The sequence below is a fragment of the Lactuca sativa genome, chromosome 7 (genome assembly GCF_002870075.4).
Source record: "Lactuca sativa cultivar Salinas chromosome 7, Lsat_Salinas_v11, whole genome shotgun sequence".
In the NCBI taxonomy this organism is placed as follows: domain Eukaryota; kingdom Viridiplantae; phylum Streptophyta; class Magnoliopsida; order Asterales; family Asteraceae; genus Lactuca; species Lactuca sativa.
This window is the reverse complement of record NC_056629.2, coordinates 152,720,336-152,734,621: the sequence shown is the minus strand read 5'-3', so window position 1 is coordinate 152,734,621 and position 14,286 is coordinate 152,720,336. Positions and strand designations below refer to the sequence as shown.

At 28.7% G+C, this 14,286-nt stretch overlaps 1 protein-coding gene across 1 annotated transcript; it reads left to right on the top strand.

Moving 5' to 3' along the window:
* The first annotated feature begins 1,117 nt into the window (after nt 1-1,117).
* On the top strand, nt 1,118-5,251 carry LOC111904271 (protein FAR1-RELATED SEQUENCE 5-like). Its single transcript, XM_052765824.1, has 7 exons — nt 1,118-1,256; nt 1,845-2,006; nt 2,215-2,352; nt 2,410-2,653; nt 2,728-2,989; nt 3,964-4,390; nt 4,836-5,251. Exons 1-7 carry the CDS (start codon nt 1,118-1,120, stop codon nt 5,249-5,251), a joined length of 1,788 nt encoding a protein of 595 aa, XP_052621784.1.
* The last annotated feature ends 9,035 nt before the right edge of the window (nt 5,252-14,286 follow it).

The window sequence follows — 14,286 nt, the reverse complement described above, 5'->3', positions numbered from 1 at the left end:
TCACATTATGAACCTCCTCAGATTCACAGTGTGTATAATAATAAATCATATTCACAGTGTGAATCTGAACTGATCGGAGTTTTTTCACATTGTGAAAATTAAAATTTGAAATATTTACAGTTTAGATTCACAATATAAATCTACACTGATCGATGTTTTTTTTTTAAATCGGTGTTGATGTTTATTAATAGACTACAAAAAAATTAATATTTTTGGTATAATTAGTTTTTTTTTATAAAAAAAAGCTTAAATATTGAAAAAAAAATAAGAAAAATAAGTGGGTTTTTTTCGAAAAAAAAAAGTTGGTTTTTTATATATCATCATGGATCTCTATGGAAAGAGGACGAAAAATTGTGAACAACGGTATATTTGGATTTTTTTTCGATAAAAAAACTTGACCTAAAAAAATTTTAAATGAAAAAAGGAAGTGAGTTTTGTTATAATCCGGTACATGTGCGTCCATTATAAAAAATTACAACCCTTCCTTTTGGCGTTGATCCCTTTAAATTCCGACGCTTTGGATTGGTTCCTTGAATAATAATGGTTCTCTGTTGAACTTTTCCATATATATATATATATATATATATATATATATATATATATATATATATATATATATATATATATATATATATATATATATATATATATATATATATATATATATATATATATATATAGGGGATGGTTCCCTTGAGATTAATAAAAAAATTAGAGATTGTGAGATTAAATATCAGACAATGGAACTTAACGTCAACTAACGTCAACTGTTAAATGATTAAGGGGTATAATAGTAAACTTTAAATTAATGTTGAGAAAGCAGACACATTCCTTCTCTAAAAATCATCATATCGCTAAATCATCGATTTTCAGTATCAGTCACGTAATCATATCATCCAATCTTCAACAACTCATTCAATATAATAAAAAAGATCATATTTTTACTTAATCTGTTATCAAATTATTCGCAATCTTCAAATCGAAAAAAACGATCGAAACAGAGCATCAGTTCATATCCTCATAAATACGAGATACAAACCTCAAATCGAAGAAACAAGCACCTTGCAATCGTAAACAAAGCATTTGAAAATCGAATCAAAATAAATTTTCATAAATGATGTCGCATCCAAAAGAAATTGACAAGTCGATCGCAACTGATACTATTATAGCTGAAATCAATTCATCTCCTAACGACGAACAAATCGATTCAATTTCTTTCACTTCTGAAGAACTTCAAACTACGATTCGTATTGAAGGTACAACTAATTCGTTTTAATACTACATATTACATGACAGTTTCTACATTTCATTCTGATTCTTTTATTATATAATATAAATTATGAATAATCATATATGATTATACAATACAATATGTGATTTAATCATATAAGGATGAATAATCATATATGATTGTTCATATCTATGATTAATCATATGTATTTATAGTTTGTAATTATGATTTATCATATATGTTTTCAAATTGAAATCTATATTAATATTACATTTGGATGAATAATCATATATGATTATACATCATAAAATAGGATTAATCATATATTACAAACTACATATACATATGAGTAATGATACATGATTAAACAATATCAAGTATGATTATTTATAAATTGATACGTATAATCATTTATGATTACACAGTATATTATATGATTAATCATATAATACAATGTACAAATAAATATGATTTATCATCTAATAATATATTAATATCTAAAATCAGATATGATTTTTTTATACTAAAATATAAATACATATCGTTAATCACATATGATTATTACAACATAAAATTATATAATAACATATTTGTCATTCTCTTCTTTTATCAGGTGAAAGTTCCAATTCAACAAATGAATCATACTGCAGTAACATAATTGAAGAATCTGAATATAAACCAGATGTCCCTACAGAATTTGTACTAGTTGTAAACAGTGTTTTCAAATCACTAAATTTGGCAGTAAAAATGTATACTGATTATGCAGAAATGGCAGGTTTTCATACAAGACTGAGTAGCCAAACAAAATACAATAGCCAAATAATAAAAGAAAAAATATGTTATATGCAATAGGGGTGGCAAGGATAAACCAAAACGTTGTGATACGTTGGCTACAAGTTCTGTCAAGAGGAAACCAAATTCAAACAAGATAATTACTCGGTGTACATCAAATATTATATTTGAAAATGTTTATGGAACAACAGATTACAAAGTTAAGAAATTCTTTGAAATGCACAACCACCCACTGGAAAGTATTGAGGAAAGACCTTATACGAAAAAGGAAAGAAAGATGTCATATTCTGAAAAAGAATTTGTAGTACGTGCATCAAAAGCTAAAATTGGTCTGACAATGGCTCACAAAATATGAGCAGTTTTGAAAGGAGGATATGAATATGTAGGGGCGAAGGTAACAGACTACAAAAACTTGAGGAGAGGAGTAAATAGAATCTTATGTTACAAGGATGCTCAAATAATGATAAACAAAATGAATGATCGTAGAGATCATTACCCAAATTATTCATTTGAGTTCCTACGTGATGGAGATCTGTTGGCTGCTATGTTTTGGGCAGATGAAAGAGAAAAGGCTTTTTATGCAAAGTTTGGAGAAGTTATATCTTTTGATGCAACTTTTAGAACAAACAAGTAAGTTAATGTATATAAATTCAAACATAATATTAATCAAATATGATTGTACTAAACACATTTTCTTTATATAGGTATAAAATGGTATTTGTTCCATTCACAGCAGTTGACCACTACAAGAAATCAGTTACTGTTGGTGTTGGGTTGCTGAGTAGAGAGACAATTGAGTCGTATGAATGGCTGCTTAAAGCTTTTCTTAGAGCTCATGAAGGGAAAGCACCAAAAATTGTTCTAACTGATCAAGATGCAGCACTAAAACAAGCAGTGGAATCTATCTTACCAAATTCAAGACACAAACTATGCATGTGGCACATAATGAAAAAACTACAAGCAAAGGTATAATAAAAATACATTATATAATCATATATGATTATATAGTATTATGACAGATGATTCATATATGCCTTATCATATATCATACTATATAACCATATATAATTAATCATATATGATTAACTATTCTAATAATATGAATTATTAGATATCATACTGTATAAACATATATGATTACATAGTATGTAATATGATAATACAGTATATAATCATATATGATTATATAATAATATTATTAAAATACTTAATAATATAATGATATATAATCATATATGATTATATATGATTAACCATATATGATTATAATAATATAAGTTATCATATATCATACTATGATTATGATGATACAATATAATGATATATGATTAATCATATATGATTATAGTACATATATGATATATGATTAATCATACATGATATATATCCTACATTATAGTAATCATATATGATTAATCATATATGATTACAGTACATATATGATATATGATTAAATAATCATATATGATTACAGTACATATATGATATATGATGAATCATAGATGATATATCCTAAATTACATTAATCATATATGATTAAACATATATGATTACAGTACATATATGATATATGATTAAACATATATGATTACAGTACATATATGATATACGATTAAATCATATATGATTAATCATACATGATATATCCTACATTATAGTAATCATATATGATTAAACATATATGATTACAGTACATATATGATATATGGTTAATCATATATGATTAAACATATATTTTTACAGTACATATATGATATATGATTAATCATAGATGATATATCCTACATTACAGTAATTGTATATGGTTAATCATATATGATTACTCATATATGATATATGATTAATCATAGATGGTATATCCTATATTACAGTAATCATATATGATATATCGAAATAGGTATATAATTTATACTTATATAAGCAACATTGTTCATTCATAGATTACTGGCGATTTATTTAAAAACAAAGACTTCAAGAAAAGATTTAACAAGCTTGTTTGGAACATGCATATCAAACCTGATGAATTTGAAAAGAAGTGGGATTTGATTATTAATGAATTCAATCTGGAAGATAAAAGATGGCTCAATGATATGTTTGAATTACGTGACAAATGGATACCTGCATACTTTAGTGACACAAGAATGTCTGGATTGATGAAAACCACTTCAAGATCAGAAAGCATGAATTCCTTCTTCAACACTTACTCTCAATCTGGAAATTTACATTTACATTTCATGATGAACTATGACACAGCAATTCAAAAACAGAGAAATACACAACATGAGCTTGATCATCAAACAAAGAAGGCGTTATATAAATTTATTTCACCACGACCAATAGAAAAACATGCTGCAAAAGTTTATACAAGTACATTGATTTATGAAGTATAGAAAGAAATCTATAAAGGTTCCTGGTACTGCCAATACGAACATCTTGCAACAAAAAATGAATGGGAGTTATACAAAGTGGAACAACTGAACAAAAACAGTGATCTAAAAATAGAATTTGAGGTAATATATTCTTATTTTAATTTTTGTTGAATCAGCACATAATATAAAAAAATATTCATTTATGATTATAAAACACTTAATGCTTTAATTTTATTTTGAACAGGTAGAAATAAAACTTCCAACAAATGATGTAAAATGTACATGTGAACACTTCAACCGCTTTGGGACTTTGTGCAGACATGCATTCAACATACTCATGAAACATGGAATTAAGGAGATACCTGAATAGTACATTCAGAATCGTTGGAGAAAGGATGTGATATCAAGGCATTATAATTTTGGTAGACATGTATATGATGCAGGAGACAATGAAATTAACAGATCTGTCAATCAAGCATACTACAACTTTGAAGCATGTTTGGAATACGTAAGAAAAAATAAAGAAAAAATGGATTTGTTTGTTAAGAAAACAAAAAGCATGCTGAAGGAATATGAAAACGATCCTACAAATGAATTGCAGAAAAATAGGACAGATGTTGAAGAGGTAGAAAAGCTTATGGGCATAACTATTCCAAAAGACATTGACATCAATGTTCCAAATGTTCAAAGCAATAAAGGATGCGGAAAGAAAAGTAGAATTCAAAGTGCAGCAGAAATAGTGTATAAAAATTCAAACAAGCAAACAAGAAGATGCTCAAGATGTGGAGAAAGGGCTCCTCATAACTTGCGGACATGCCCAATCAAACTTGCAGCAGAACAATCATCAAAAGCTACATAGATATTTACTGCTTTAATCAGTAATGAATAAAGTAGTAAAATCATAAAATATTATGTAATACTACTTTATATGTTTTGTTTAATCATAAGTGATTAAAAATATGATTACACATAAAAAAACATCTAACCATTACATATAACCATATACAACAACATTGTTCCTAACAAATATACAACACACTAATAAAAAATCTAAAGATAACAATATTGATCATCATAGAATAACATCAAACATGATAAAATCTTCAATAACAAACAATTTCACAAGTCTCAAATATCAAGTTCCCCATTTTCCAAGATTCTTGTTCTTCATATTCCTAGCTAGATTTTCATACAGATTGTAGTTGACTCCAAGAAGTCTTCCACCATTACTTAGAAAGATTATCTCCATTGAACCTAACAAATCTTTACTACATATCTGATGTAGAGAAATGTTGTTCATTAAAAGGAAATATTCTTTAAATTAACAACATTCCTCTACTTCAAAGACATCTAGTAAAGATCTGATATGTTCAATGAAGATAAACTTTTTAAGTAATGGTGGAAGAGGGGTTCTCGGAGTCAGCTACAATCTGTATGAAAATCTAGCTACAAATAAAAGAACAAGAATCTTGAAAAAAATGAGGAAGATGTTATTAGATACAACAAAATTAGTTCTTTTAGACTTATAGACTGCATATTTTACCTAAAACAAAATGGAAGTTGTTTACATCATAAATAAATAATGGTGATATATAAAAATTGAAGAAATTAATAAACAAAACTAACCATTTGGAAGTATAAGGACTCATCTTTGAAGAAATATAAGGGGTAGCACGAGGCTACCCCTTTTATACAAACATAATTACTTATCAAAAATACAATATATGGCTGTACCGATCAGTTTTCATTTATAAAGAAAAGATTCTTCAATACAAACACTAAAAAAACAAAACTAAAATCTTACAAAGATAAGATTCTGCATGGTGATGTATTCCATGCAGTAAAGATAAGCTCACTTATCAAGAAAAGGATATAATAAATTATAATGTGTTGTACAACAAATATAATCATTTATGATTACAAAAAAATAAAAAAAATTATCGATACAATCACTAATGATTACATATAAGCAACATATAATCAATAGTAAAAACATAAATTACATATAAAAATATAACATAATCACTTATGATTAACATTCAATAACATAATTCACACAAACAAACTTAGATAATAAAATGTACCAAAATACATATTAACTTGTTTTCCATCACCATGTTTTCCATCATCATAAAAACAAACATTCTTCACAATATCCATAACATACACAACATAAACAACCTTGTTCTTACAACATCATCAATAAGAAAATATTCAATCAAAAAAAATTTGACAACCTTCTTTCTATATTCCATTGAGCATCATATGCATGCTTACCACGAATCTTTTGATCAACTTTTTGATACTCATATGCAGCTTTCAACACATCATCACGCTTTGTATTAATCTCAGAAGTTAAGATTGTTGCTGCATATTTCATTCTCAACTTTTCCATAATTTTTTCTTGAGAACCACCTTCTTTTGGAAGACCACATTTCCATTTAGAACCTTTTTCTCCAAAATAACTCTCCATATGTCTCATAGCAAAAACTCCAGAATCCACTTTGTTATAAATTTTCCTCCATGGCATTGTCAATCTTACTGGAGTAAAACTTTTATGAGCCATTTCATTTGCTTTAACATGACCGATCTCTTTTAGATACTTCAAAAAAGACTTTTTCTGAAAATCATATATGATTTCAAGTCAGAAAAATATAAGTATAATAATTATAAAATATATCATATATGATTTCAAATTTAAAGAATAAATATCATTTGAAACTTACAAGAGGTTTAAAAACTGCACCATACTTATCATCGAAATCAGCATCATCTGCACCATTATCAATAACCTCAAAAGCACGTTTCTTCAGATTCATAACAATAAGATATATGTGCTCATGCCTCAAAACCAGGAAAAATACCTAACATCAACATGTATAATATTAGAAATAATATATATATATATATATATATATATATATATATATATATATATATATATATATAAATGTATAAAAAAGTAAATATACCATATCAACATCCTTCAAAACCTTCAAGTCTCTATCACCACAAACACTGCGAGAAAAGCTCTCCTTGAAAACTTTATATTTTCCAGTTTCATTCAAATGAGTATATTCAAATAACAAAGTCTGTAATATAAGAAAATCATAAATGATTATATAATAACATGTAAATATTTAATAAAAAAATTATTAATAATAAAATAAAAACTTACAGTGTCAGAATTCATGAAGAATCTGAGTGGAGAATTAACAACATCTCTGAATTTCTCTTCATGATTTAGTATACGAGATCATGAGTCAAGAACACTAACATGCAAATGGGTTTTTTTATAAAGACTTTCATAATTAGCTCTAAACCCAATAACATCTGTTTCCATAAGCAATACAATATCCCTGTATATATTTATTTAAATGTTATTTAAAATAAAAAATTATAATTATAAAAATAAAAAATTATATTAAAAAAAATTACCCTGGATTTCCTTGAAGACTAAAAAGCCATTCACAAACAACATTTTCTACATGTGTCAAACAAGGTTTAAAATCAATCAGCCTTTCCTTAAATGGTGACTTATAAACATAAGAAAACTTTATTTGTCTCTTTCCTTTGACATCCACTACTGAGGTTGCTTCTTCATTTATATCTTTATGTTTTCCAGAAACAGGTTTTGATGGTCCTTCTAATGTACCCAAAGGGGGTGCAAAAGAAGCTGGACTAGCATCAATAACATCAACATTTGGAATAACACACTCTGGACCAGCACTTGGGTTTCCCAAAATAACTCTATCCTTAATCTTTTTCTTTGTCATCCGTTCAGAAGAAACTTGACTTTGATATGACTTCTTGGAACCTTCAGAATCTTGACTAAATCCAAGACTAAAACTTGGAACAAGATCATTTTTCAATGATCGAGTCTCATTTGAATCATTATTTTTATTTGCACAATCTTCAACATTTTCTACCCAATAAAATTATAAAAATCATATATGAATAAACAATAATTATAAACACAAATATATATATGAATAAGAAATAATTATAAACAAATTACCTCCATCTTTATTTTTATTTGAACAATCTTCAACATCTTCACCTTCTCCGTCCTTCTTTGCTACAATAATTTTATCAACAGTACGATCTGAAATTACTTTATTCTTATGATCATCCTCACCCAAATTTACAGTCCCTAAATTATTAAAATCATAAATGAATCATCTATATAACATATTTATATATATTTTATGTATTAAAAATACATAAATAAATACTTACCATCATCAATACCAGTCAAATTCAAATTCACATCATCTTCAACTAGTTTCTGATTTAAACAACCATTAGTACCTATAAAATTCAAATATAAAAAATTAAAATCATATATGATTAAACTATATATAATAATAAAATATGCCTACCTTGATCCAAAGTTTTAAGAAAACTTTCAACAACTGGATCGCAAATAAATTGACTAAAAGATACACCTTCCTGGCTATCAATTAGACCCACACTCTTAGTAACATTTTCGACAATAGAATTTAAATTCATGTCCTCTTCTTTATTACATCCACTTCCACTTCCTTGTTCATCATCTTCATCATAATCACCTTTACCTTCAACGTGATTTTTACCAATATTGCCCTCATGTGGACCACTTCCATCCCCCTTACCACCAGAACATTTCCCTTGATCATAATCTTAAACATTTTCATCATCATTAAGAAAATCATTCCCATAATCTTCATCATTAACTTGAACAAAACCAGGTGTTAATATCGGTTCTTTATATTTTTGTGAAACATAACGGATGTCAAAACTTTCAGTGCTTAAATCTTCAACAGGAAATAACAATTTCCAATTTTTCAAATTTTGACTTTGAGGAAACTTTAACACTCCCTCATCTATCTTTACAACAAGATCCTTTTTCAAATCCTCCATCTTCTGATACATACATGAAATTTTACTTTCATACACCTACATAAGAAAAAAAGATACTTACAACTAAAATACTTAAACATAAAAAGTCATAAATGAATAAACTAATTAATCATAAATGAATAAAACTATAGAATTACCTCCATATCACTAACTTTATTAACATCAAAATCTTCTTCATCCTCATCACATAAATCCTCTTCACCATTAGATTCAACCTCATCACCACCAGATTCCTCCTCATTATACTCAGATTCTTGAAATTCTTCTTCAACATATGCTTCATTAACATGTCCACATCCAAATCCTCCACTCTCTTGTAAAATATCCTCAAGAAACCTTATCTTCTCTGACGTCCAATAAAAAAAATAGTTGGACGTTTACGTGTGACTTGCAAATGATCAAACTTGAAAGTATCCACATACAACAACTACAAAAAAACATATATAAAATCATAACATATATAACATCATATATGATTTTGATGTGTAATATATAATTAAACAAAAATTATACTACATAATCATATATGATTATATGTAATAAAATCATATATGATTTATTATAAAAACAAACATATTTTTACAAATAACAAGAATAATAAATATCAAAAAATAACTCACATACCATAAGGTATGCTGCTGGTCCATAAAAGAAAGAAGATTCTTTCTCTGGATTGTAAACATTCTTCGTCCTTACCAAATAATCCACAATGTAATCGCATCAGTCAATGCTACTTAAATCAGTATCTCTTCTGATTAAATACAATGGATTCAGATTACATTTACCCATGCTTGTAGACTCACAGAAAGTATTAATAAAAAGAACCAAAAAATTGATTTTGAAGTTGTCATCAGCAGCACTAGTTTGAACAAGTTCATTCTTTAGCTGTTTCAATCTCAATTTATCAATATTTTTGTAGTGAAAAAGAACATGGTTTGGCATGTGGAATTAAAGCTTGTACAATTGAACATGGTGATTTGGGTGTTTAAGAGATATATTGAATGTATATGGTGTTACAAAAAAGATCTAGATCTAGACTACATAATTAACACACACTTACACACTCACTTTTACATCTCTCAAGCACACCTCTACAAGTGGACAAACCCACCTTATATAGAGGTGTTTACATGTCACTCTCTCACTCTTTATCTCTCATGTGTCACAAGGCTAATACTCCACATGCAAGTGGGTCTACACAAGTCAAACATTTACAAAGTCATGAATGAATAACTTTGCACCCAATATTCTCCCCCTCAAAATTAGGAATGAATGACCCACTTCAAATCTTCCATAACTCTTCAATTTGAGATCTAGGATGTGAGACCATACAAACCAAGCAGCAATGAATGATCAAGATTATCCCAAACTCCAAATAATCACCCAAAAGTTGCGCATAAAAACACACCCCAAAAATCTTCAATAAAACAAACCCATTTCGAATACATCACTTCCGAACTTCCAATTGCATCATCTCGTGGCTTCAAAACTTCAAGATCACTTCGGTCTTCAAATCCGCGTAATATGAAAAATTCAAGTTCGAATTTCCATATAAAACTTCTCCCCCTTTTTATAATCGAAATTTGATTATAAAACTCCAAAGGAAAAAGAACGTGCTCTATTCGGAATTTTTCATGTCAAAACTCCCCCTTAACATGTGGCATAAACTTTGTGCTTCAATCCGGAAAACCCAAAAAATAACCAATTTTTATCGTCGTTCACGGATCGCCTTTGACAAAATTTCTCAAGAATTGGTAGAAATTGTCAATTTCAAAATTCTGCAGTGACCCGGTGCGCCAAAAACAGTCAAATATGCGAAACACACCCCCATTTGCGAAACTGGGTAGAATGTGTAAATTCGCACAAACTGTAGGAACCATATTTGAAAATTCTGCAATTTCATCATTTTATGACCCCATTTGCGAAGTTGGACCATTTGTATTATTTTGTGAAAAGATCAGGGGCCAAATGCGAAACTCTTAGCTTTCTTCCCCAATTCGCATTCTACAGTAAAAATTTCGCATTTTCATTCACACCTCTTTCTTCGCATGTTCCACCCAATTAATCAAATGAACCAAATGCGAATGAACAACTTCCAGATATGCGAACCATGGATAAGAAAATACTTTGCATCTTAACTCCAAAATTTAACAAACCATCAAATGCAAACTCCATTCATACCAATGCGAATCTGAGTTTGATTCACACAAATGCGAATATAGTTTGGCTTCGCATCAACAAATCAACTGTATCACCAAATGCGAAATCCAATCCATAAATGCGAACCCAATCCAGTTCTTTGACTCCAAGCTTGCGAAATCAAAAACTATTAACCAGATGCGAACACAATTGTTTTGATCTCATATGCGAACTTAATGAAGATCTAGATGCGAACTCCACTGATTTCAAATGTGATCCAAAAAATTCATATGTGAACCCATATGCGAACATTAACCCAATCGACTTCCAATAGCCACAATCTTATGTGTGAACCCAATATGCGAAGTCTTCAATTGTTCAATCACCAAAACAAAACCATCGAACTTGATTTCAACACTGGTTTGTTCTTTACTAATAAACCCGATTCATCAACATCATTTTTCAATTCGAAACTTGCGAACTCACACAATCAACCAAATCATCTTCGAAAATCAAACCGATTTCGCAAACAACAATTGATCGAGCATATCAGTTCTCAGTTCGTTCCCATCCATCGTTCGTCAATAAGATCATAAATCCAACCGATTTCGAAATTAATCTCCAAATTGGACTTGAATTCAAGATCTATATCCCCAAACCAACTTATATTGAGCAAAATCAATCTCCAATCCACTGAATCAGCTCCAGAATGTCATATTTGAGTGTTTCATAGTTTGACTTTTCACAGTCAATGAATCATAAACACTAAATCAATGGTTTTGAGATCCGATTTCAGATCAAAAGGTGTTCAAACAACTGTTCATCTGTTCTTCCCAACAATTTCAAATTTCCTGATCAATTTTATCAAAATCAATGAATCATTTACCGATTTTTGAGTCAAAAATCGATATCATCATACAACAAATCGACTGAAATCGAGTTCTAAATTCAGATTAACAATCAACAACAAATGATTGTTAAAAACGATGATATACATTCAGATCACACAGAACAATCGATTCGTAAATGATCAACTGAGGAAAAATTATAGATGTTCGACGAGAATGTACAACCACCTAAAGCTTGTGCGTATTAGATCCATATACATGAGAATGAACTTGAGAATGGATTTGATATGATCCGATTACAACTCTTTAGATTATGGATTGCGCTTAAACTTTGAATATGCGAACAATGAATAGAAATTGGGCTCAAACTGGAAGTATATCGGATATTAAATGATTTGAAAATTTCTTGGGCTCAATGATCGGACATGAAACAGTAACGAGTTTCTTTTGGTAGCAATTAAAATGTTTATGAACAGTACAAGATTCGAAAATTGTAGATCATAAAAGAATTTTGGGCATAAATCTCGATTCAAACAAACAAATATGATTGGATCGGGCTTTGATCAATGAAAAATTATTGGACAAACCCACCTTATATAGAGGTGTTTACATGTCACTCTCTCACTCTCTATCTCTCATGTGTCAGAAGGCTAATACTCCACATGCAAGTGGGTCTACACAAGTCAAACATTTACAAAGTCATGAATGAATAACTTTGCACCCCAACAATTTTCAAACTGTTTCTTCCACTCAAACATACAACTTTGTTCATTATTCTCCGAAATGTAATCCATGTTTGAAAGTAATGAACCACCAGATGGTAATCCTAACATCTCTTTAACAGACTTACTATCAACACTAACTTCACAATTATCAAACTCCATCTTCAAAGATTCAAAATTAAAATGATCAAGAACATAATAAACAATCTTCAACGGTACATCAATCATCTTCATCCCTAACAAACTCCCAAATCCCATAGCCCTAACACAATCCTTCTGTTCTCTACTTAAACCTTGAATAACACCCAACAATGACCCGAGTGAACATCTCTTCTTCAATGAAGGAAATTCTTTTATAACAACAACTTTTTTATCTTTCTTCAAAACTTTAGTTTCTCTCTTTGGTTTCTTTGAAGATCCAGGACGACTCTGAAAATCTGAGTCATCTTCATCAGATAGTTCACGTTTCTTACTTACAGTTTTGACCTTAACCCTCAGCTTCACTTTTTTGTTGTTCAATAATTGTTTTTTTTTATGTCTTTGAGCGCGTTTACGACACCTCATTCGCCTTCTCTCTTTTGGAAGATGACCGTGTCTTCCTTGAGCTATCTACATTCCCTTTTTTAAATACAATTTTCATTACAAAAATAGTGTTAGTAAAAAATAAAACATACATTTATCATTACTATTCACTAATGATTATAAACAGAACAACAAATAAAAATACAAGCTAAATGTTATATACAATCCACTTAAAAGAACCACAAAATCAGTTATGATTACAAAAATAACTTTATATTCATGTTTGATACATAAAAATACATTTATCATTACTAGTTACCAATGATTATAAACAAACGTATAAAATCATCTATGATTAGAAGTAAAAGTAAACATATAACTAGATGTTATGTTCAATACACTGAAAAAATAAAAAAATCAGTTATGATTACAACAAATAACTTCAAACATTAAGTTATATGTTTATTTCTACTTCTAATCATAGATGATTTTTTTTTGAACCGTACCTTCGGAAATAACAACACTTCTACATCATTCGATATTTTTCTGATTTTTGAATTTTTTCGAACATAGTTCTTTTGAAATCCTTATCTGTGAAAATATAAACAAAAACTTAGATAAAAAACCACCACAAACAAACATAATAAAAAACATATCAACTCTAAACGAGACAATCATCAAAATCAAGTTAAAATGACAAAAAAACCTACTGAATCAAAACAAAAAACACTATTATCAACATAAAACGACAGTTAACTAAT